This window comes from Genypterus blacodes, unplaced genomic scaffold (genome assembly GCF_046128005.1).
Source record: "Genypterus blacodes isolate CSIRO-AG114 ecotype Tasmania unplaced genomic scaffold, CSIRO-AGI_Gbla_v1 ptg000129l_1, whole genome shotgun sequence".
Classification (NCBI taxonomy): domain Eukaryota; kingdom Metazoa; phylum Chordata; class Actinopteri; order Ophidiiformes; family Ophidiidae; genus Genypterus; species Genypterus blacodes.
This window is the reverse complement of record NW_027466931.1, coordinates 708,497-731,687: the sequence shown is the minus strand read 5'-3', so window position 1 is coordinate 731,687 and position 23,191 is coordinate 708,497. Positions and strand designations below refer to the sequence as shown.

Sequence of the window (23,191 nt, the reverse complement as noted above, 5' to 3'; positions counted from 1 at the left end):
CAAATTGAAAATAAAGCTGAAAGAAGGTAAGGCCTTTATTTTGGCAGGTAAGCCATCCTCTCCTCTGACCTTTTTTGTGTGGGAGTGTCACGTCCTGCAGGACTGAGGACCCAAATGCAGATTCAGAGATACAAGCGTTTATTCAACAAAGGCAAAAGTAACCAAGGGGGCAAGCAAAAGGCGGTGTCGGAGACCGGCGGGTTATTCGCGGGCTGGGGCAAGGTCAGGTGCAGGCGTAAGTCTGAGGGCTGGCGGCGAGAGAGGAGTCAGGTTCAGGCGTAGGTTCGAGTGCTGGCGGCGAGCGAGCAGTCAGGTTCAGGCGTAGGTTCGAGTGCTGGCGGCGAGCGAGAGGTCAGGTTCAGGCGTAGGTCCAAAGGCCTGTCATAGGGAATAAGGAACACTGGGGAGCCACAAACGATAGGCATAAGACGAGGGAACGGGAACAGAAGTACGCAGATCACAGAAGTACGCAGGTCACAGAAGTACCCAGGCCACAGAAGCACGCAGACCACAGAAGCACGCAGGCAAGACAAACACACAACGTAAGATCAGCAATGATCCGAATAAGGACACATGTAACACAGGGGTATATATACACACACACACACACACACACACCAGACAGGGGGGGAGACAAAGGGACACAGGTGAAACACATTAGGGAAGACAGGTAATCACAAAGATGGGAAACACATGGGCAGGAAGTAAAGACACCAGGGACATGGACAAGACAGCATTTCACAATAAAACAGGAAGTGCACAAAACAGACCCTAACAGTACCCCCCTCTCAATGGACATCTCCAGATGTCCCTGGAACAGGAAACAGATTGCCACGCCGGGCTAGGAACAGAACACAGAAAGAAGAAAAAAACAAAAACAAAACACAAGATCCCAAAAAGGGTCGGCTGCCGACAACATGGGAACAGGGACAGAGCAGAAGACTGCCTACAACACCGAAGCAGGGGCAGCGGGGACGGCCGCTGACGGAACAGGGGCTTCTCTGCCGTCCGACGACACGAGAGCAGGGGCAGCGGGGACGGCCGCTGACGGAACAGGGGCAGCGGGGACAGCCGCTGACGGAACAGGGGCAGCGGGGACGGCCGTTGACGGAGCAGGGCGGCCGCTGACGGAACAGGGGCAGCGGGGACGGCCGCTGACGGAACAGGGGCCTCTCCGCGGTCCTTTGACGACACGGGGACAGGGGCCTCGCTGCCGTCCTCAGACGGCGCAGGAGCGGCGTCTCCGCCTTCCTCAGACGGCGCTGGAGCGTCGTCGCCTTCCTCAGACGGCGCTGGAGTAGCGTTGCCTTTCTCAGGCGGCGCTTTAGCGGCTTCGCCACCTTCCTCAGACGCCGCTGGAGCGTGAGGCACCACTGCTGCTGACACAGGGAACACAGAGGCCACGGACAGAGCATGGGACACGGGAGCGGGAGCAAGTGGGGACGCGGGAGCAGGTGGGGACACGGGAGCAGGTGGGGACACTGGAGACTGGAGTGGGAGCAGGTGGGGACACTGGAGTGGGAGCAGTTGGGGACACTGGACAGGCTGCTGCAGGCCCTGGTTCGGGTACTGCGGGTCCAGGGTGCGCAGGAAACATGGAGGCGACCAGCACCGGGATATAAGGCACCGAGGCTACAGACACAGGGAGCACAGAGGCTATAGCCACAGGGGCCGGGAGCATGGGGGCTAGAGACTCGGGAGCTTGAGGCAAGGGAGCTAGGGACTGGGAGACGGGGAGACGGGTAAACTGGGAGACGGGGAAACTCGCGACGGGGAAACTAGAGACACTGAGGCATGAAGTACTGGAGCTACTGGCACAGAAACGGGCAGTATGGAGGCTACTGACACAGGAATTGGGTCATGACACGTTACCTTCCTCGGAGAAACCCTTGGTATCGGGTCACGACAGTTAACAGCCCCCAAGGAAAACCTCCATTCGGCCTCGGAAGGCAAAAGTCCAGCTCGGTTCAACCGCATGGTCCTTTCTGTGGCAGGCAACACCGTGTGAGCGGGGCTGCCAATTGGGGAATGGGGGAGTTTCTCCGAGCGGCCCGCCGATTGTTCCTGATGGCGAAGCCGCAGCTCAACCTCCACCTGTTCGGCACAAAGGGCCAGGGACAGCAGATCCGGTGGCAAATCCCAGTACATCAATCCCTTCTGAATCTGCTCATCGATACTCAAAACAAAGACATCCTGAAGCGCCACTCCATACCGAGCGCTAGGCGTAGGTTCGAGGGCTGGCAGCGAGAGAGACGTCAGGTTCAGGCGTAGGTCCGAGGGCTTGAGACGGGAGGCGTTGTCGGGTTCAGGCATGGGTCGGTACACGGGTAGCTCGGGGTCACGAGAGGAGTACTGTCATAGGGAATAAGGAACACTGGGGAGCCACAAACGATAGGCATAAGACGAGGGAACGGGAACAGAAGTACACAGGTCACAGAAGTACGCAGGTCACAGAAGTACGCAGGTCACAGAAGTACGCAGGCAAGACAAACACACAATGTAACATCAGCAACTATCCAACAAAGAACACATGTAACACATGGGTATATATGCACAAAAGACAGGGGAGGAGACAAAGAGACACAGGTGAAACACATTAGGGAAGACAGGTAATCACAAAGATGGGAAACACATGGGCAGGAAGTAAAGACACCAGGGACATGGACAAGACAGAGATTCACAATAAAACAGGAAGTGCACAAGACAGACCCTGACAGGGAGTCCCTCTTTTACTAGTGTAAAGTCTGTAAAATTGACTTAGGTGTCGATTTTTAAGTTAACAGGTAGGATAATTACTTATTTGTGTGTTTCAATGTCTTCAGAGGCCGGTACAGCTGATTCAGACGTGGACAGGTACGCCATCATCAGGTGAAGAGAGGTTCATCTTTCTTTCATATCTTTGTTTTAATTCTATTGAACTTGATTTGGGAAAAACCAAGTCTGCCTACATAACTACAACTTCTGTACAAGAAACTTATATAATCAGGTCTGATAATCGACATCTCTGTTTTGCTTCAGTCTCTGCAGAAGACGGCGTAGCTACAGTATGTATGCTGTCATCTGCAAAGACAGGAAGGTTTATACACATAATTGCAATTATTTTTGCCTTCACTCACTCAACAGCTAGAATATAAACAATTACATTATATAAATTGATTGTGTACATTTGCTGAGTGTCGAAGCTGCTCACCACGTTTGACAGTGGCAGTGGTCACTGTGGTGTCCATATATTCAACAGCTCTGTTTCACATCCACTCACTCACATTCTGTTTTATTGTATATTCTGCAGATGGGCTGATAATTTTGGCCTCAACATGAACCAGGCGATTCCTTTTTCCACATTCCCCACAGATGACACTTGCTCTCTCTGCTACAGGATTGTAAGTGACGGTTTTGTGTCACTCATAAAGTGTCTCTCTCCTTTAGATTAAGAACCTCTGCCTTGTCTTGCTCACTCCACCATACGTTTTAGTGAGAATCCACAAAACGGTCAACATGGTTAGTGTGTTACTGAGACACAACTGGACCATTGTTTATTTCCACACTTTGATGGGTTAAAGCTAATTTTTTGGAGGTTTAGTCCTCGACCATCAAAAAGATCAGACTTGAACGAATTCTGCGTCCATAGATCTGATTACATTCACTCTAATTAAGTTCACTCATTCACTCAAATTGAATGTCAAGTAATATGTAAGCAAAACTGGAAAATCACTTAATTTATTACTCACCTCTGTGAATGACTATCATTGTAGTAAGTATTATCATAATTTTTCACGTGTGGTTTGTAATTTTAAGAACATGTAAAACACAGATCAAGATGAATAATAAAAAAGAAGACATCTGAATAATAAAGCACTTAGACATACATTTGCATTCATTATTATTGTAAAAACAGGGACAGAGAGCATTAGAGGCACTGGTGATTTTAAAATAAACAGTAGAAATACAGTTAAAAGTGTTGGTATTTTAAACAAGTCAGGTCAGGATTATTTGATAAATGTACAATTTCACAATACAAGAAGATGAAGTGAGCAATCAAGGCAACCTTAAAAACATCCTCAGCTATATGGAATCTGATGGTCCTAGTGTTCTTTGTGCTGCTGAACTCTCTGTGTGGAGATTCTGATCGGCGAGAGTTTTTCCTCCAGGTGCAAACTAGTTTTCTTTTTTCTGGTCTAAAGCTTTTTTCTTTATCCTCTCTGGTATTTGTGTTTCTATGTCCTCCACCATCTTAAGTTGTGTCTCTATATTCTGTACATGTTGCTCCAATATGGACTTCGATGCATTCAGTGTGTTTTTTTCTTCTTGCAGAGGCTTTTGTGATTTCTCAAGCTTGGATGTGAACGTGCTGTTTTCTATTTCCTTCTCCACTGCCTCAAGCATCCCCTGGTTTATCAGTATCTTGTTCGTAACCTTCTTCAGGTCATCCTTCAGTGGTTCTCTCTGATCCTTTAGTTTCTGTTTTAGGTCCATCAATTTATTAACCATATTCACCAAAAGCATCAATTCTTCCTTATTCTGCTGTGATTCTCCTTCTGTGATGGCCTCTTCTCTCTCTCCTTCTCCACCTCTCAAAGGTTGATTTTCCATCTCATTATGTTGAGTTGTTGTCTTCTCTCCTTCCAGCTGTTTAGTTTCATCCTCATGGTTCATCTCAGCTGTGCCTTTGTGAGTACAGAAGCAAGAACCCTCAGGAATTTACATTGAACACAACGTCAACACACATTTAAGTTTGAAATCTTTCAAAATAAAAACATTAAGGACTGGAAAGACATGAGTCATCACAGAACCTATTGTTAACATCATCAGGATTACCGCAGATAATACCAGACATAATGTCACCTGAGGTCTTAAGGTGAGCAATTTACCAGAAAGGCTCGAAGATAAATATTTCAGAAGACACACAGAAGCAACTGTGCAGTGGAACACATTTACTTAAATTGTCAAAAAATATATTTTTTCAAATGGCCAGCAAAAAAGATTTTCAACCTTATGATATTAAAAAAACTGTATTTTTAATAAGCTATGTGTGTAATATTAGTTGTAACTACATTACAACTCAATCTATCTTTATCTTTATTTCTAGCATGTAACTCGCGTGATTCTCCTCACATTTCAACTTTTCATTGTAATCTATTCTCGTAACATTTGAGTTTTGTGACTAAATTTTCTGAATTTATTCTCAAAATGTCTCTTTTAAATCTTTCTGTGGCCTTAATACTCCATCACATAAACCTGTATCAGATTAAATCCATTCCAACAATCCAATCCTAAAACAAGGGATTTGAGTATAAGTTTGGAATCAATTCGTGACTTACTGAGTTTGCTTTGTTTACATTTCCATACACCAAACACAGCCGCAGCAAGTAAAACCACACAGACAACAATCAAAGCAAGTGCAATGGATACACCAGAACACGAGGAAGCAGTGAATGCATCACCTGAAACATAGAAGAGGTTGGCGTTTAGAGAAAACTACACCTTGGCTACCTCAAGCTAAGAAGCTGAAGAAATCATTTCTTACCCTGAATGAAGACGCGCGTCTGCAGAGTTTGGGTGATGTTGACCTGTTGTAGTTTACAGGTGAATGTGTTGCTGTGTTTGTTGTCCACAGTCACTGAGCTGCTGACAGTATAGAGACCATCAGGACCTCTGAGTGTGTCTGTAGGTCCAGCAGAGACGATGAGTCCCTCAGCGTCCAGCCAAAGCACCTCAGGCTCTGGATACCAGCCTGCAGATTTACACTGTAATAATACTCCATCCGCGCCTTTGATGATCTCAATGACGGGTGATGAGACAGAACCTGCAGTTAAGACAGAGATCGATCCTAAAGATTCTCAATTCTGATATCAGCAAATCAGGGCTACCTGGTGCTGGAATGTTCCTCGACTTTCACTTTACTAACTTCAGGACCTTAAAGTGATTGTTCAGAATTTTACCAATATGCTCGTATTTGTTGCATCTACACCAGAATGATACATGCTCTGAGTTTGACAAATCAACATGAGAGTTTCACAAGTTTTGGGTCACCTTTCAAATCGAGTTGATTGAAAGAATGTATCTATTTGCAGCAAACACAATACAAGTGTATGAGAAAAATTCCGAGCATCACTTTTACCTCACATCACCTATTCTGTCCTAGCTCTTCTGATGCACTTATTTGTTTTCTAATCTGTCCTTTCTAATTTGTCATTTTTTCTCATTCATCATGGTACCTAACTTATTGCACTTCTACTCTAGCTCTAGTTATGCTCTTAGCTGTTGGTTTTGGAAGGAAATGCGCTACGATTTCTTGTGACCTAAAGTTCTTTTATCTACCTTTGTTGAACGCACTTATTGGAAGTCGCTTTGGATAAAAGTGTCTGCTAAATGACCGTAATGTAATGTAACCTGAAAATTCCCAGTCAAGCAGAGGTGTGATCGTTCCACCAAACAGACTCCCAACCAAGCAGAAGTAGAAGAAGCATAATGTACTTAAGAAGAGACAATATCACAGGACCCGACCCAATCACACAACAATAAAAGTAGGAACCAAACTTGATTGGATCTTGGTATGAACAAACGTCCACTTACTAACAACGAGCTTAACAGTTGACCTTTTACCCAACGATGGAATGAAGCATGTGTACGTTCCCTCATCAGACAGTTTGACTTTGGAGAGTTTTAGTGAAACGTCACCACACTTCAGTTTGTTGACGAACAGCAACGTTCTTCCAATGTAGGCTGGGTTTTGATCGATCAGAAGGTCCACGCCATCACGTCTTACATGGACATATCTGGGAGTCAGGTTAGGTTTCGCCCACTCAAGAGTCATGGTTGCAACATCTGCGGCGGGTTCCAGCTGACACGGCAAAATGACGTCATCCCCAAGCTGCACATTTATTGGTTGAGTCGCTAACAAAACAGTAAAAAGTGGATGGAAACTTGACTACTGATACCTTCAAGTATCGACATTTGTAAAACATATTTAAGGTTCTGGAAGTACTGTGTTATGCAACTGAGCATGTTCTAGCATGAAAGAGATAAAGTTTTCTGCAGTAAAGTGTTTTCCTTTGGTGTGTGTTACCTGCAGAAGTCTGTGTGAGGAGGAGGAGGAAGAGAGCGTGACCAGAAACAATTTCAGATTTAAGGAACATTGTGTCCTTTTGTAGAAGAATCCTGGAGGTTTGGGAAAATGAAATATATGCTAAGTGGCAAAGAATTTATGAGAACAGGTCAACATCTGTATGTCCTCATTGGTCCTTTCACTTGTCTGTCACTGGTCATTTAGAGGCCACACATAACAAAACCTAATCTTTGAACATTAACTTTTACAATCCTTGCTATTACTTAACAGGGCAATGAATCCGTCTGTGCCATCACGCAGAACATTCATGGCAATGCTGAAACGAAGTACAGTACATAATCCACACTAACTCAAGTTCATGTTAACACATTCCTTTTTTCACTCCACTATTACGACATCAAATGAAAAAAACCAACACTTAATCATGAAGTATGCAACATCTTACTAATACATAACGTGTTTTATATTCTGTGCATACTTCTACGAACTACAAACACACGGTTATGAATAAAGAGTCCACACATACCTGTTGCTGGTAAACGTCTTGGTCAGCGCAGAGTGAAGGGAGGGTCAAAGTCCAGAATGCTGCTGCACCTTCTGTTACTAGTGCTTCTCTGAAACCTATCGTACATGCAGTGACACAGCGGCACTGTGTGGATGTTTACAGAATGGCAGAGAGATGATGATGACGATGATGATTTCCAGCATTTTGCATTAAAGCAATATTTGTAGCGAAAAGATCTTTGTCAATTTATGATATGGAAATTATTTCTTACAGGCAATATTTGACAAATGTCAACATTATTTTAGGAGTTAGTGTGTGTTGTATTTATTAGTAGTGCCCGTCGTATGCAGTGTGTGTATGTGTTCCTTGTGTGATCTTAACATGGTTATCTTATCTAAAATGATGATGATGAAGACTGAACTGGGTGGAGATCCTGGCTGGATCCTCATTTCCTCATTAACCCTGCCTGCATAGCATTCAACTGTCATCACACTGTTGGACCATTGGAACACCAATTTCAAACTCCAACTCAAAAAAAATATTTATACTGTAAGATGAATATAAATATATATATATATATATATATATCAATAATAATCACAAGATTAACAAAGGTTACATTTATAATCAGGACACTGGCTCCAACAAGTACCAAGGACCGAGAGAGCTGGTGGCCCTCACCATTGGGGTTCTGACAAAACACATATGTCACAAGTGGAGAAGGGCTACCTAATTTCCAATGCAAAAGGCTGTTAACACTTAACTATTCGAGAGCACAACCATATGGGGGAAAGCGGCCCCTGCTGCCGGACTGTCTGTGATTTCTTCCTTAGATCGCTGATCATCACATGGGTGCTAAGTATATTGTTTTGTTGTTGTGTAACACATATACTAGGTGAAAACATCTCATATCAACACAGGAGGTGTTTTCCTCACACAGCAAGGGACCCGAGCCAGGGCAAGATAAAACAATAACTTCACAAGACGCATAAAGGATGCTCCCACGTAGTAACGCTGCGTTAAACTGCTCGTTGCTTCGTGACATAGACGAAAAGTATATTTGGATTCTGGTATACTTTGTGATGGGAATTCAAGTGTTAATGACTAGTGATTCATTATGAGACTTTCAAATGTTAAAATTTTAAATAAATCGATGATTGTTAAACTTAAATATACTTCTGATTATCCTTTATGCAATTATGAGACTTTCAAATGTTAAAACTTTAAATAAATTGATGATTGTTAAACTTAAATATACTTCTGATTATCCTTTATGCAATTGCTTTAGTATTTTCTACTCACTCATATTCTCATATTTTCGTATTTCTGCGTCTCAGCGGTGAAGGGATCTGTTTTTTGATTGGTCTGAATTGCAGTAAGCATGATGCACAGCAATCTCTGGATTAATGTACATTTAAACGAACCGCTCCCAAGTGTGTTTTAAGATTGCTTGTAACCTGGCCGGTGGCAGTTTGAAGCTATATGAGTACACCCTGTTTGAACAAATAATCCAGCTTCAGTGTAATTAAGTATTAATTACACTGAATTAAATTAAGTAATTAATTATATTTAATGCCAAATGAATCCGGTTCTCCCGCACTAGTATAATGGTCAGAAACTGCCAAAATGAAAAGCGTCTGCCAAAATGATCGTAATGTAATGTAAACTAAAACTCCTTATTCTTAGCAGAGAATTGGCGATGAATTTCCAGAACCAACCGATTAGAGACTAAATCATCACTAGCAACAAATGTGTTTATCTCATGGAGTCAGATAAACGAGAACATTAAACTACAATAGGAATAATTTCACATTGCCGATTTGGCAATTCAACCAGCCTTCCCCGCATTGACATTGGCTGCCGTCGTTGGACCAAGGGGAGGACCTCCGGGTTTTCCAACACCTTTAGAATAGTTTTCAGCTCATGCATAACAGAATGTTTACGGGTACGGAACAGGTAAGGTAAGTTTATTTGTGAAGCACCTTAGAAATGTGGTGTAGAGACAAATAAAATCACAACATAAATAAGCAAGAACAAAAATCTCAAAATCACGTCACCCCATCTTAAACGTAGCCCAAGAAACTGATCAGAGGTCCTCAGACTCCTGTTTTGGTTGTGCTTTGAAGCTTCGTCAAGGACTATTGGGTCAAGGTTTGGTTTCAGATAAAAATACATGTAGAAAGAGCAATCACCCTGTGTCCTTAGCTAGCCTTCTCCTGCTGCAAACACAGCTAGAGGGCACTCAAAAAGTTCATACCACGGCACAGCACCACCATCAGGAGAAGATGAATAAGCCACACCCACTCAAATTCAGCAGCTGGTCATAGCAAAACAGTAAAGAAAATAAAACATAAATAGACTTTTGATCAGGCTTAGTGCAAACATTCTTCATGTAAAGTATTGTGACAATCAACCTGCAATCGTAGGAGGCCGCAAATAGGCATGACCTATGTACAGTAGATGTGTGAGGCTGGAGCCAATCACAGAATTTTAATTGAAAACTCACCGTCCAAACATTTAAGGCCAAAAGTAGTGAAAACAGCTCCACCATCAGGCCGCCTGGTACCAAAATAGCGTTTTGAGATATCCTACTGTCAAACAGACTAAAAAATATAACCTCCTCCAGTCATGTGATCTTTTACTGTGCAGGTTGAATTTTTAAAATGTTATTATATCAAATTCTGTAAATGAATAGATTCAGTGACTGATGATTCTTCCTCTGCACCTCCAATATCCACCTGATCTACCTTCTTCACCTTCTCTTGCTTTCTGCTGACCAAACTGCTGACCATTATGCTGGTGATTTCCAAGAGTTTGTCTATATTATATAGCTGTTCCTTGAGAAGCCGCTTACTCCTTTCGAGATCATTGGTTTCTAACTGAATAATTTCAGTCGACTCGTCGTTTGTGGTTTCTTCATGGAGTTTGTCTTGGTTCTCTGCTCTCTTCATCTCCACGCCGTCCAACTGAGCTTTCAGTTCTTGCCTCTGGAATTCCACTTCATTCTGATGCCTCTTCATCATTTCAACCGCATCTTCATATAACCTTTCATCCTGTTGCTTCTCCTCCAAGAGAGAAGAATGTTTTTTCTGTTTATTTTTCATGGCAGCCCCTGTGCAAATACAGAAGGAGGAAACTTTAGGAATGTTCACTCTTGTTGTGGTAATTGTAATGTTGGCTTTTGGAAAGAAAAACAGTAAAATTATCATGAATTTAATAGGGTAGAGTGATTGAATTAAACAAAGCCAATGCATCAGTTAATACAAAACTCTTTTTTTTTATTGTTTCTCATGGCCATAAGTGGCAATCGAAACAACTGCATTGTAGTCATTTTGGTCATGCACTAATTTTTAACTGATTTAATTTGACCATTTACTTTCAACAATAATTAAATATCTTAGGTATGTATTATTTTTATATACATTTTTCACTTACTGAGATTTTTTCTTTCACATGCCAGTACAACAACTACAACTAATGCTGCCAGTAGAGACACTGACAAAACACTCACTGAAGCCCGGAAAGCAACAGCCCAAGAATCCAATGGGCAGACAAACAAATCACCTGAAACAGAGGCACAAACAGCGAGAACTTAATGGAAAATAAACATCAAAGAATGTCAGGATATCATGAGTTCATAAACCATTTCTTACTCTGCAAGAAGATCCGCAGAGTTTGGGTGATGTCGTCCCGTTGTAATTTACAGGCCAATTGGTTCTCCAGTTTCTTGTCCACAGTCACTGAACTGCTGATGTTTGTAGATTCTTGAGAAGGGATTCTGTGTCCCACAGAGTCCTGCCAAAGCACCGCAGCCTCTCTTTTGTCTGCAGATTTACACTGTAATTTAACTTCATTAGGACCTTTGATGATCTCAATTGCAGGACAGGGGACTGAATCTGCAGATAAAACAGAGATCCATAATAAGGATCAGTGGGATTGATATGATCATATGTACTTACATTATCAACAATCTTGATATGAATGATTACTGCAATACAATGCAATTTAATTGAATTCCAATGAGAGATGTTACACAAAATGGTGTCTTGGTTCTGAGGAACCAAACGGACCCAATGAACATATGTCCACTGACCAACAAGTGAGAGCTCAACAGTAGACCATTGACCCAACGATGGAAAGAAGCATTTCTACATTCTGTCATTAGGAATTTCGACTTTGGAGAGTTTGAGCAAAACTACAATTCTACGAAACAATAGTATTTCAAGAGTGCATTATTAAGCAGCAGGTTAGTCGTGACTGTGGCACCATAGAGTGAATCTCAGGCAATTTAGGTCAACAAAGCATAGTCGAGCACAATATTAACAGATCTTCTAGCTTTGGACACACAGTTGTAACCGATGTGTTTAAGTGTGTGTTACCTGCAGAAGTGTGCGTCAGAAGGAGGAGGACAACAGCACGATGGAAAACCAAAAGGGCACTGAGCTGAGAGTTTAAAGTCATTGTGAATGTCAGGAGAAGAATCTTGGAGGTCTGAAAGTTGAAACCTGTTGTAAAGTTTTGGAGAAGAGATGCATAAAATATGAAAGTTTAAAAACAATAGTAATGATTACTCTGTAATTTTACAAACTAAAAGCAGTGAAATTACATCCACACTGTGCGCTAGCAGGCAGGTGTATTGTCATCATTTGTGTTTGTTTGTCTGTCAAGCTCACAAGGCAAGGTTAGCATTTCAGCCCTATGCAAATGCATGAGGAGTATTGTTGGCATGATTCCTTTATGTCCAGTGTCTCAGTTCTACATGTTGCAAATCTATTATTTCATCTGAAAATATGAGCTTTCGTCGTATTCTGACTGAAGTCCAGGAGCAAATAGAATAGAATAGAATTGCTTCTATTGTCATCGTACATGAGAATAGAACGAAATGCATTTGTGCTGTGCCTGAATCTTAGAACAGTAATAAATAAACAACATAAACAGCAATAAACAATAAATAAACAACAATAAATAAATAAATGGGTTTCATTGTTGTTTGAAATGAGTCCCACCACTGGCAAATTTGATTATTGTGTTAGTTGGGTGTGTGGAAATATGGTCAAAGGTGTAGAGTGAATACAGACTGAGGACACAGCCCTGCGGCGCCCCGGTGCTGGTGGTAAGACTGGGAGAGAGCTGTGAACCGAATTTGACTGTCTGTGTGGGATGGGAAAGAAAGTCTTTCATCCACATACAGAGAGAGCTATCGAAACCCAGGCCAAGCAGTTTGTTGACCAGCCTGCTGGGAATGATGGTATTATTTATTATTACAAATGTCAGTGTACATGACACAAAATACAGGTGTAGTGCCACATGTATGTATGAGAATATTCTCAGTGATTTATTAGATCAGTAACTTATCGTCACTGCCAACAAAATGAAAAGTGTTCTGTTGCTTTGATTTTGTCTCTATAGAGACTGAGACGGTTTTGCTTTGGGTTCTCAACAGCTATAACGAGCCCCTGGAGAAATGAATCATCTCTCAAGTGGGTTGTTTTGGCTTGTGTTTGTCTCCATGCTTGTCTGTATACTTTGTTTCTCCTTCAACATTTTAGGTTGACTATCACTAAATTTCACGTGGAGAATGTCTGGACGGAAATGCACTAAAGTTTTATTTGTGTTTGTTGATTTTCTTCACTGTTTTGATATAATTGGCTGCCAAAGTTGACAAGACAGATTGCTGGATCTCATGAATGAATTAGTCAACTGTAACAAACCTTGTTGGACATGTGACCTCCCTGCTGACGCACATAAAACAAAACATCAAATGACCCGATAGTGGCGCTATCCCAACAAGTTACATTGTGTCAATCACTTGGACACCTGACATGGTCAAAGCGTGGTGTTCACAGTTTAGGGAGATGGAGTCATAAATGGAGGACAGGTCAGCCTTGGTTGAGCTATGCGCCATCTCCTTGCTCCTTTCATGAGTCTTGCGATGCTCACAGATCTGCTGATTGTAAACTATCTTGACTCTCATTAACAGTTTATGTATTCAAAAGATTTGCCATAAGTACAGAGTCCACAATCATTGAAGTTTATATGTAACAGGAAACACAGCGTGATAAATATTTTTACATGTGCTGTTTGAAACCATGGCAGTAATTATGGGTTCACTTCACTTTCCTCCTAAAAAGCACCAACACCTCTTAACAACCAACAGAAACCAAGCGGCAACAAAAGACTTTCAAGAAGCTAAGTTCAAACATATTTTCTATTTCCTGCATGTATCTATACAGTTATATCTCTATAACTCCATACAATTCTACACAATAGAAGTGAACGTAGATTAAGTGTTGATGGTAGATTAGCTTTCACTCTAGAAATAGATGACTACTCGTATAAATGAATGTTTAGGAGAAAACTCACACACCTGTTACAGATGTACGTCTCAGTCCTCACCAGAAACAGACTTTGACCCTAGGCAACTACACTGCAATCATCCACTTCCTGTTCCTGTTGTCTGCAGCCTATTGGATCAACAGTCAGGAAACACCGGCGGGAAAAAAATGTTTCCACACTATTTCCATGTAATATCCATATTTGCCATCTCAGAATGGACACATCCTTGATCGAAATGAATGAGCTTTGTCCATGCTTGTCTTCCTCTCCCTCCTCTTCACTGCGTGTGGAAGCTGCTAAACCAGTTCTCCCGGCATGGACGGGTGTTTGCTGCCGCGCCCACTTAATTTTGGCAGCCAACCATAGCAAAACAGTAAAGGAAATCCACAGAACAAGGTCAAATCTGTTCTGCTTAGTTCAGATATGCTACATAGAAGATGTCATTAATAATATGAGCTGAAATTGTAGGAGAAGACACAATAAAAAAGAAACAGAAAATTAAGATGGCACAAATCGGTGTGGCCTGTATGGATGGACACAAACTGACAGAAGAAGTGTGATGACCAGACTTAGTTTGACAAATTCAAAATTGTTCCTTTATGTCAGCGTACAATCACCTCAAGACAAACTCATGAGCATGATAAATAATTTTACTATAAATATATATAAGTTTAAAACCATGCAGGATTTATTGGTTCAGTCTCCTCCTTAAAAGCCCTGACACGTCTCAGCAACTTACGGAAACAAAGGACTTTCAAGCTACAGTCAAATATTTCCTGCATGTTTCTGTACAATTACATCTCCATAACTTCAAGCAATTCTATGCAGAATTATGTGTTGATGGTGGATTTGCTTTCAGTCTAGAAATCATATAAAACTCACATACCACGCCTTAGTCCTCACCAAGCAAAGTAAGCGGCAGGATCACAACAGACATGGACACTAGGCAACCTCAATCATCAACTTCCTGCTCTTGTTGACTGCAGTTGGATCAGCTGGAAACCCCGGCAGTAAAAGATTCGATGTGATTTCCATGTTTTGCATCTCAGACACATCCTTGATCTAAGTGAAGAAGCATTCCTCTCCCTCCACTTCACTGCGTGTGGAAGCTGCCCAACCACTTCTTTCAGCTTGGATGGGCGTTTGTGATGTGAAAAGCTGATAAATATACAGTACATGTATATATATATATATATATATATATACTCAATCTCTCTCTCTCTCTCTCTCTCTCTCTCTGAGTCAGTGCCTAAAACCGTTCACAGCTTAGATAGATAGATAGATAGATAGATAGATAGATAGATAGATAGATAGATAGATAGATAGATAGATAGATAGATAGATAGATAGATAGATAGATAGATAGATAGATAGACGGACGGACGGACGGACGGACGGACGGATGGACAGACGGACGGACAGACGGACAGACAGATAAACAAACAAATAAGAGCACATTACAATTGTTGACAATGTTCAAACCAAACACACGCCCTTTGAAAAATTGCGTTTGATATTGGAAAGTATTTGTGGAATGTTGTCAGGGTTTGTTGTTCAGGATAAGTCTTGGCAGACATATGATGAACATATGTGGTCAAACCAGTAGCGTGTGTGACGTTTGTGTTGATTCCTGCGGCACAGAGGAGCTTTAGAGACCTTTGAGTCTGCGATCACCTTTAGATTAAATTCAGATTAGATTCAACTTTATTGTCAATGAGCAAGTACAGGTACAAGCCAATGAAATGCAGTGAGCATCCAACCAAAAGTGCAAAAGTGTACTATTATACATACAGAATACAGTATACAGAATATATACAGAATGAACTATATATACTATATATACTAACTATAATTATAAATTAATAAATATGTAAAATAGTGCAAAGTGTCTTTGTGCAAAACGGAAGTGAAATGAAAATGATCAGTGCAAAAGAGAAAGTTGTGAAAATGGCAGTGGAGTGCAAGAAGATGCTAGTGGGAGGATGGAGTTGAGTGGGAGGATGGAGTTGAGTTCAACAGGGTCACCGCCTCGTGGAAGAAACTCTTCCTGAGCCTGCTGGTGCGAGACCGGAGGCTTCTGTAACGCCTGCCGGATGGGAGGAGAGTGAAAAGTTTATTAATGGGGTGGGAGGAGTCGATACACGTGTACTCGTATTTGCTGATATTACACTTAGGAAATCGATCCCCTTTATCCCTGTCCCTGTCAGCAGAACAGAATTAAACTGAAAAGTGTCAGTCAATAACCTGGACTACTCAGCCTTGGGGGAGGTATGACTGTCTGAATCAAAGCAGGGACACCAAAATAAAAGTAGATTCACCTAAATAAAAGCACAGGAAGGGGAGGGTCTCCTGCAGTTCATGTGTCAGATGTGTGTGATGCTCAGTCAGTCAGGCAGCAGTGCAGCATGGAGGTCACAGCGCTCTGCATCACACTGTGTGAGTAAACTCTGATAATTCTTAAAATGTTCTGTTTTTTTGTTTCAGGATTTGTAATGTGTATGTAATATCAATAATATTAAAGGATATATTTATGTCCAACATCAGTATCACGAGAGTGCACATTGAAGGTCAATGGTGCTTCCATGTTCTCATGTTCAAATCTGCTGTGACAAAGTAATAACGTATTAATGATAATGTAATAATGTAATAATGAGCTAACAAATGTGAATATGCACCTAGAGGCAGCCATTATACGCTCTGCTCTGCTCTATCTACAGGGATCCATGTGTCAATGCTGACGATTCCTCGCCCCAGTTATGTTCACAGTTCTGGTTAAGTCACTTATAGTCGTTTACTAACGCAAAATCATTCAGCCACATTTTGTCGAATCTTCTTTGCATTCACACTGTTGTATTTACTCAGTTTCAACAGCTGTTGAAAGTTAAATCAGAAGTACAACGTCGAAGTCTTGGGTTCACAGATTTACATTGATGATGTTCAGACTCCACTAAAAATGTAATTTCATAAGGGAATATCTGTAATCAGCTGCATAGCTTTCGTCAAATATTCCTAAATTGTACATGTCCTGTTTACATGTGGATTTATCTCCAATATACAAAAGTTGAACACCCCTATTTCTATGGATAATATACATCGTTAGGCACAGGGTGAAGAACAGTGGGCCCTGCTGCAGCCCCTATAGTCATTTCAAACACTTGTAATTTGACCTCAAGTTTTTCTGTCCCTCTCCATTGTTCCCAGTTGCCGCTGTGTTCCCTCGCATTGTACCGTCACGGCTTCAGTTCTTCCAGTACGAGACCATCTCGTTCACCTGCGAGGGCTTTGGCACATCTGCTACATTTAGAGCAATGAGAAAGATCAAGGGAGGCGAGACAATATGCGGCAGTACGGTTGAGATGTCTGCCGGATCTTGCACCATTCAAAACGCCTACCCATCAGAGAGCGGAGAATACTGGTGTGAAGCAGCAGGGGGCCAAAGAAGCAAAACCCTCAACATCATCATCACTGGTAAGTAACAGTGTTTCCAATGATTATGCACACAGTCATTGTTATGTTACATCAATACTTTTCATAAGTAGGCAATGTGATCTTGGAGAGCCCAGCTCTTCCTGTGAGGAAGGGGGATGACGTGACTTTGCGCTGCCGACACAAAGTGAATTCCTCCGATATCTCCGCCAATTTCTACAAAGACGGCAACCTCGTTGGAAACAGCTCCACGGGGGAGATGACCATCCAAAACGTCTCCAAATCTGATGAAGGACTCTACAGGTGCAGCATCCCTGGATCTGAAGAATCAGCAGAGAGCTTAATGACTGTCGAAGGTGAGACTCAACAATTACAGATTTAATTAAAGTGACTGTAGGAATCAGAAGTAAGTTGGAGCATTTCAGGAGTTATTCGCTGTTCAGGTTACCAAATCTGAGAGGGTCACTGGGACGTTAGGATAGAAAAGCAATTCATTAAAAATACAAAGGTGTCATCGTCATAGCAAAACACTATGATCATGTTCTGCTGTTCCCTGCTGGTCAATTCTACACATTATCAACTCAACTCAACTGGACCTGGTGCATGAATGTCAAGTGCCAGAAATGCTCCAACTTCCAAATTAATACAACATCTTTGACCTAGTTTGGATGTCATTTCCCCTAAAATCATCATTTACACCAGTGTATCGCTTTAAGGTCGGTAGGAATAAGTAGCGATTCAGTAAACAGTCTCATACTGCAGTTAGGATCAGGATCACATCTGGTTATACATCCCCATTTCCCCAGTGCCTCACGAGGAGACGCCTCGCCAGCGTCTAACGCCTCAACTCTACATCCTGGTGGGGAGTTTTGTTGCTGCTTTGTTTGTGGTTCTGCTGTTGCTGTTGTTGCGACGACTTTGCTGTCACCAACGTACAGGTAAAGGAAACGCAACAGAGAACAGCTGAGTTATTCTAAGTTAGTTTAGTTAGTTAGTTTGTTGTATAGGTAAAATGTATAGGTGATTTTGCGTTGACTTTATTCACTTGCACGAGCTAATCCATCAGCCATACATTACCTTACCTCCACCAAAAAGCTGAAAATCGACGTGAACAAGTACAAACAAGTATTGGTGATCCTTGTTCCATGCACATTCTGACATGTAGCTAAAACTGTTCACAATTCTTCAGAAGTCTGAGTTCAAAGACAAAATCAGGCATATAATTACTAAGGATGGCCAGAGTACAATTTTAAGACTTCAAGTAATAACCACAATATTTTTCTGTATGTGTGTCATTACATGCTCACACTTGAAATGCACTGACAGGGATTCTACACATTTTCTCATCTTAAAAAAAAGAAGTGTTTTTTCAGTCTCTGTGCAGGATGGCGCTGCTAGTCCACACAACGTGATGTACGCAGTCGTCACAAGAGCAGCACAAAGAGGTACAAGTTCTTCACCCTTCTCTGGGAAACTACACAGTGGTAAAAACAGACTTCATTTGTCGGTTGGGTACTCGTCTATGATGCTAGCTGCGGCTGTGATCGGATGTCTGTTTGTGATGACAGGATAAATGTAAAATAATGGTTGTGTATTTTTAAATGCTTGCACAGTCTGAGTCTGTTTGAGGAGCTGTGTGCGCTGCTGGTAATAATGCATCTCAGAAAACCACAGACACTAAGCGTCTAAGAGTATGCAGGGCCTCTGATGCATTTTGACCTCATTGCGGTTGCTCAACAGATGCACGTGACCCCAGGAAGCCAGCAGAGTCGAGCTGATTGTTTGCACACTTGACTGTGTGCTGGCAGATCAGCACGAAAGAAAAAGAAGAAGGTTAGCAGAAGGATATGGGCAAAAAAAACAAACATCCCCAAAACAACCACTTCCATGACCAATTTGAGCCTGTGGTATCGGTTCAGAACACTTGAGTCCTATCGATCTATTGATTGCACTACTTGGAAGACTAGATCGTTGCATGCTGGTGAAGACGATTGACCTGCATCTGGAAATGGTCAAGTCATTCTGGTATCTTTGGGATTTACATTTCAGGGTGTCCCACAAGTAATAACTTACATTGTTTTCTCTATTCCGACCTATCAGTCAGAGACATGAGGGGTGAGGCGTTTGACAGTGTAAACATAGTTTTCAGGGTGAATCATTCCATCAATCACATCTCTGCAACTTAGGTTTAGCTCACGATCCTCAACTCTTGTGGAACTTGCTTTTTAGGGACAGGTTGATTCCATTGAAGGTTGTTGAAAATGCAAGTAAATAAGGAGCCCAGCTAGTCTTGAAGTCTAGAGAACCTGATCCAGCCGCAGTTACCTTTAAGGGTTTTGAACCATTCTGACATTTCATTTGTCTTGAAAGCAGAACCAGCAGCTCCCTCAACGAGATTCAGCCAAAATTTGAACAATGATGATTACTACTCAACCATCGTGCAGGTAAAACACATGGAAATACTCAAAGGTTTATCTGTGCATTGAAAATATATACAAACATGCAAACGTGCGTGCGTGCGTGCGTGCGTGCGTGCGTGCGTGCGCGCGTGCGCGCGTGCGTGCGTGCGTGCGTGCGTGCGTGCGTGCGTGCGTGCCTGCCTGCGTGCCTGTGTGTTTGTGTGTTTGCATGAGCCAAATAAGCAGGTATACAGGAGGTGGGGCTGGATGGTTATTATTTATTCTTCATAATCTGTTTGCCATGCAGGTTGCTGAGCGTTGACTGGAGGGAAAACAGCCACTGAGTATAAACCTGACTCGAGGTTCACCGTGTCGTTCAGCATGCCTAAATTTGTGTGTGTGTGTGTGTGTGTGTGTGTGTGTGTGTGTGTGTGTGTGTGTGTGTGTGTTTGTGTGTGTGTGTTTGTGTGTGTGTGTGTGTGTGTATTCATAGCTATAAGCAGAGCGTTTCTTTTTGTTTGCACATTTGAAGATGCTGTTGATCAAAATGTGGTCCTCGCTGTTACACCACAGTGACCTCACAGAAGCTTGGTCTCAGCTGTCTCAGATACTGCAGTTATGAGGCGGCACGTCTATCAAAGTATTTCACCATGAGTTTACATGCCAGACTATGTATATTGTTACAACTTAATGCATTATAATCCACAACAATGAGGAACAACAGTTTGTTATTTGATGGTTACTTGCTTTCTTAATGAAAATACACATTTAAAGCACAGAACTCATGGGGTAGATGATGATTTATCTCATTGTATATTGTTTGTATTTGTATTCATGTTTTGCATCTTATCTATGTTATTTCTGTGTTTTATGTTTGCATCATGATGTTGGAGTCACAGGGAGTCATTTCCTGTTTTTCTGGTAGTTAGCGCCCTCTACTGGTGTAGCATTGAACCAAAGTCTTTCAATAAATCATTTCACAATTTCATTTCATGCCTATGACTCTCTTTTGTAAAGAATTTGGAGTCTGCTTCTAATTTCACACTGACTTATTGATGTAACAACAACAAAGTCAGTTGTGATTTTTTACTTTTTTGCCTCTGTACTTGAGACATTGTGTGTTTTTGTGTTTTCTTCACCTTTGCACATAAAATATTGGGTATTTCTGGTCATGGTGTGTGTTCTGGCTTTTTATGTTGACTCCTTTCCCCTGGCAAAAACAAGTCTGAAGACTTTAAAAGAACAATTACCATGAAAGTAATGCACAAAGCCTGTACTCATGACTGATGCTTTGTATTATCTTGTGCTGTTTTTTCTGTTTGATTGTCAAGCTCTGAGTTTTACGTTTTAGCAACAACTTATTGTCTGTTTCTAAAATCACTTGCCCGATAAAGCGTTAAGTTGTGTTTTATTGTCTCTTGTGTATTGTCTTCATGTTTAATGTGCTTTAAAGGCCCCTCTAGGGACGGGCATTACAAATTAGCTCAGGCTATAAATGCTGTGGTGTGTGGCATTGGTTTATGTTACAATACCTGTCCCTATTCAAATAAACAAATAAATAAAATGAATAAAAAACAAACGGCATAAAAGTCATTGAAAATATACAAATAAATCAAACAGATTCAGATTGATGTCCAAAGTGACTAATTGGGATGAACTGGTGCGTCTGCTGTTGTCATCTTGTTCCCAGTTTGTGTCTCCGGCAGTGGGTTGTTGGTTTTGGTCATCCTGTTCCTCTGCGTTTATTCCCTCTGGCATTGAACCAACAGCCTCGTGGATTAGTCTCAGGAGCTTCTCTGTGTTCTGCTGTTGTTTCTCCAACTCGAAGGAGACAACTAGAAAGTAACTCTTTAACTGAGGACTCCACACATACATGGACTCCACGGGATGAATCTTCTTCTCCATTTGCTCTCTGTGTCTCTCTTTCTCCTCCAGCTGCACGTTGAGTTTCACTCTTTGGTTTTCCAGCTCCTTATTTTGTTCCATAAACGCATGTCGCATGGACTTCAGCTCTTCCTCTTTCTTCAGAAGCTCGCCCACCCCTTTTACTTTTTCCTCTCCCTTCCTGTTTCCCATCAGGAGCAGCTTTCCTTCTCTCACCTCTCCCAAAGCTTCTGCGTCGTGACTGATCATCTCGTTCGACTTCTTTCCTCGTCTCAGGTAGTTTTCCTCCCCACCATGGCGCCTCCTGGCCGCTGTGTTTGTACTAAAAATGAAATGAACCATGAAATGAACCATAAACAGTTACATCTCTTTGGAAGGTTTCTGTATCTATGGCCTCATAGATGTAAGTTCTAAACTCAACTTTAATGTTACTTACAACCTTTTTGGGAATGCAGGTTGCAAAAATCCTTAATGTTTGCTTGATTTGTGACTTACTGATTCCACTTTGTCTTTGTTTCTTAACAAGCCAAACAACAAGAGCACAAACAGGAAGAAGAAGAACAACAACAACAACTGCATCGATGAACCTGTGGACAGCAGGAGGCGGAGCCACAAAGAAATGATCTGAAACAACACAACATAAAGCAGCTCGCTTTTGTTTAAGAATCAAGCTCAGCAAGAACAGGTTCAGGTTGTCCGTCTTGCCGTGAAAATAAATCATTTTATTTAAAATAAGCAAGTAACTTAAAGGTCTATAACAAAATAACTTATGAGTCATAAATCAAAGTAAAACAACTACGAGGTAAAAAAAAGTTTTAATTTTCTTAACATTTTTCTGTTTTTAATTGGATTTAAGTGTCCTTTTCTTTTCCTGATGCTTTTATTTTATTGAAAAGCACTTTGAATTGCCTTGCTGCTGAAATGTGCTATATAAATACAATTGCCTTGCCTTGCTGTGTTTGTTGTCCACAGTCACTGAGCTTCTGACAGTATAGAGACCATCAGGACCTCTGAGCGTCTCTGTAGGTCCAGCAGAGATGATGTTTCCCTCAGCGTCCAGCCAAAGCGCCTCAGGCTCTGGCTACCAGCCTGCAGATTCACACTCCAACATGACTTCACCACCGACTCTGTTGATGCCCACTGTGAGAGGAGAGGGGACTTTACATTTGCATCTTTACTCTCAGTCTGAGATTCATTACATATTACATTACGAGCATTCGGCAGAAGCTTTAATCCAAAGCGACTTACAATACATTACCACCCTTCGCAGAGGAGGGAGCAATTGAGGGTGCGGTGCCTTGCTCAGGGGCACCTCGGCAGGGACTCGAACCGGGGCTCAAACCGGCAACCCTCCGGTTCCCAAGCGGAAGCTCTACCCACTGAGCTACTGCCTCACTACTTCATACTTCTTCGGTCAACCCATGTCCATCCATATAGACCAAACCCATTTGAGCAAACTACATGTTTTTTGTGTGTTGTTTCCCAATAATTAATACAATTTTTGATAGATTTTTCACCAGAGCCTTTATGTAGAATCTTTGAACCAAGCAGGACAAATTTTCTCCTTTTTTTCAT

The 23,191-nt window shown here is 41.9% G+C and overlaps 3 protein-coding genes across 19 annotated transcripts; 1 reads left to right on the top strand and 2 right to left on the bottom strand.

Annotated features, from left to right (window-relative positions):
* Positions 1–2,759: 2,759 nt before the first annotated feature.
* LOC143010625 (butyrophilin subfamily 3 member A2-like) lies at positions 2,760–7,672 on the bottom strand. 3 transcript variants are annotated; one of them, XM_076162999.1, is made up of 6 exons: positions 7,593–7,672; positions 7,067–7,158; positions 6,574–6,894; positions 5,525–5,803; positions 5,319–5,441; positions 2,770–4,664 (listed from the first exon to the last, which is right to left on the bottom strand). In XM_076162999.1, the coding sequence occupies exons 2-6, from the start codon at positions 7,134–7,136 to the stop codon at positions 4,156–4,158; spliced, it is 1,302 nt and encodes a 433-aa protein (XP_076019114.1). In that variant the 5' UTR covers positions 7,137–7,158; positions 7,593–7,672; the 3' UTR covers positions 2,770–4,155. The 3 variants fall into 3 exon arrangements, with proteins under 3 accessions (XP_076019115.1, XP_076019116.1, XP_076019114.1); XM_076163000.1 differs by lacking the exon at positions 5,319–5,441 and having other exon boundaries at positions 2,760–4,664; XM_076163001.1 differs by lacking the exon at positions 6,574–6,894 and having other exon boundaries at positions 2,767–4,664.
* A 1,849-nt stretch (positions 7,673–9,521) lies between these two features.
* Positions 9,522–15,070, bottom strand: LOC143010630 (uncharacterized). Of its 8 annotated transcripts, none has more exons than XM_076163029.1 (6): positions 14,790–15,058; positions 13,939–14,249; positions 11,951–12,076; positions 11,225–11,467; positions 11,007–11,135; positions 9,522–10,683 (listed from the first exon to the last, which is right to left on the bottom strand). In XM_076163029.1, exons 3-6 carry the CDS (start codon positions 12,030–12,032, stop codon positions 10,241–10,243), a joined length of 897 nt encoding a protein of 298 aa, XP_076019144.1. In that variant the 5' UTR covers positions 12,033–12,076; positions 13,939–14,249; positions 14,790–15,058; the 3' UTR covers positions 9,522–10,240. The 8 variants fall into 8 exon arrangements, with proteins under 8 accessions (XP_076019144.1, XP_076019142.1, XP_076019145.1 ...); XM_076163027.1 differs by having other exon boundaries at positions 14,794–15,058; XM_076163030.1 differs by having other exon boundaries at positions 14,811–15,058.
* Positions 15,071–15,874: 804 nt separating this feature from the next.
* Positions 15,875–21,272, top strand: LOC143010633 (Fc receptor-like protein 5). 8 transcript variants are annotated; one of them, XR_012964821.1, is made up of 8 exons: positions 15,875–16,343; positions 16,625–16,678; positions 17,109–17,375; positions 17,444–17,689; positions 18,140–18,271; positions 18,707–18,778; positions 19,074–19,777; positions 20,040–21,272. XR_012964821.1 is itself a non-coding variant. In XM_076163043.1 (8 exons), exons 1-8 carry the CDS (start codon positions 16,313–16,315, stop codon positions 20,052–20,054), a joined length of 888 nt encoding a protein of 295 aa, XP_076019158.1. In that variant the 5' UTR covers positions 15,875–16,312; the 3' UTR covers positions 20,055–21,272. The 8 variants fall into 8 exon arrangements, 4 of the variants coding, with proteins under 4 accessions (XP_076019158.1, XP_076019157.1, XP_076019156.1 ...); XR_012964824.1 differs by having other exon boundaries at positions 18,693–18,778; positions 19,707–19,777; XR_012964823.1 differs by having other exon boundaries at positions 18,693–18,778.
* Positions 21,273–23,191: the final 1,919 nt, after the last annotated feature.

What these genes read in the sequence shown, in the direction of transcription:
- LOC143010630 (XM_076163026.1), bottom strand. Translation starts at nt 14,844, where the DNA reads ATGTCTGTTGTGATCCTGCCGCTTACTTTGCTTG. An exon ending in TCTGACGCACACTTCTGCAG is followed by an intron (nt 11,468 to 11,950) that starts GTAACACACACT and finishes TTTTATCTGCAG; the next exon opens with ATTCAGTCCCCTGTCCTGCA. An exon ending in ATGTGAAAGAAAAAATCTCA is followed by an intron (nt 10,684 to 11,006) that starts GTAAGTGAAAAA and finishes GTATTTGCACAG; the next exon opens with GGGCTGCCATGAAAAATAAA.
- LOC143010625 (XM_076162999.1), bottom strand. Translation starts at nt 7,136, where the DNA reads ATGTTCCTTAAATCTGAAATTGTTTCTGGTCACGCTCTCTTCCTCCTC. An exon ending in AACTGTTAAGCTCGTTGTTA is followed by an intron (nt 5,804 to 6,573) that starts GTAAGTGGACGT and finishes TCTTAACTGCAG; the next exon opens with GTTCTGTCTCATCACCCGTC. An exon ending in ATGTAAACAAAGCAAACTCA is followed by an intron (nt 4,665 to 5,318) that starts GTAAGTCACGAA and finishes GTACTCACAAAG; the next exon opens with GCACAGCTGAGATGAACCAT.
- LOC143010633 (XM_076163041.1), top strand. Translation starts at nt 16,313, where the DNA reads ATGGAGGTCACAGCGCTCTGCATCACACTGT. An exon ending in CCTCAACATCATCATCACTG is followed by an intron (nt 17,376 to 17,443) that starts GTAAGTAACAGT and finishes ACTTTTCATAAG; the next exon opens with TAGGCAATGTGATCTTGGAG. An exon ending in CACAAGAGCAGCACAAAGAG is followed by an intron (nt 18,779 to 19,703) that starts GTACAAGTTCTT and finishes TTGTCTTGAAAG; the next exon opens with CAGAACCAGCAGCTCCCTCA.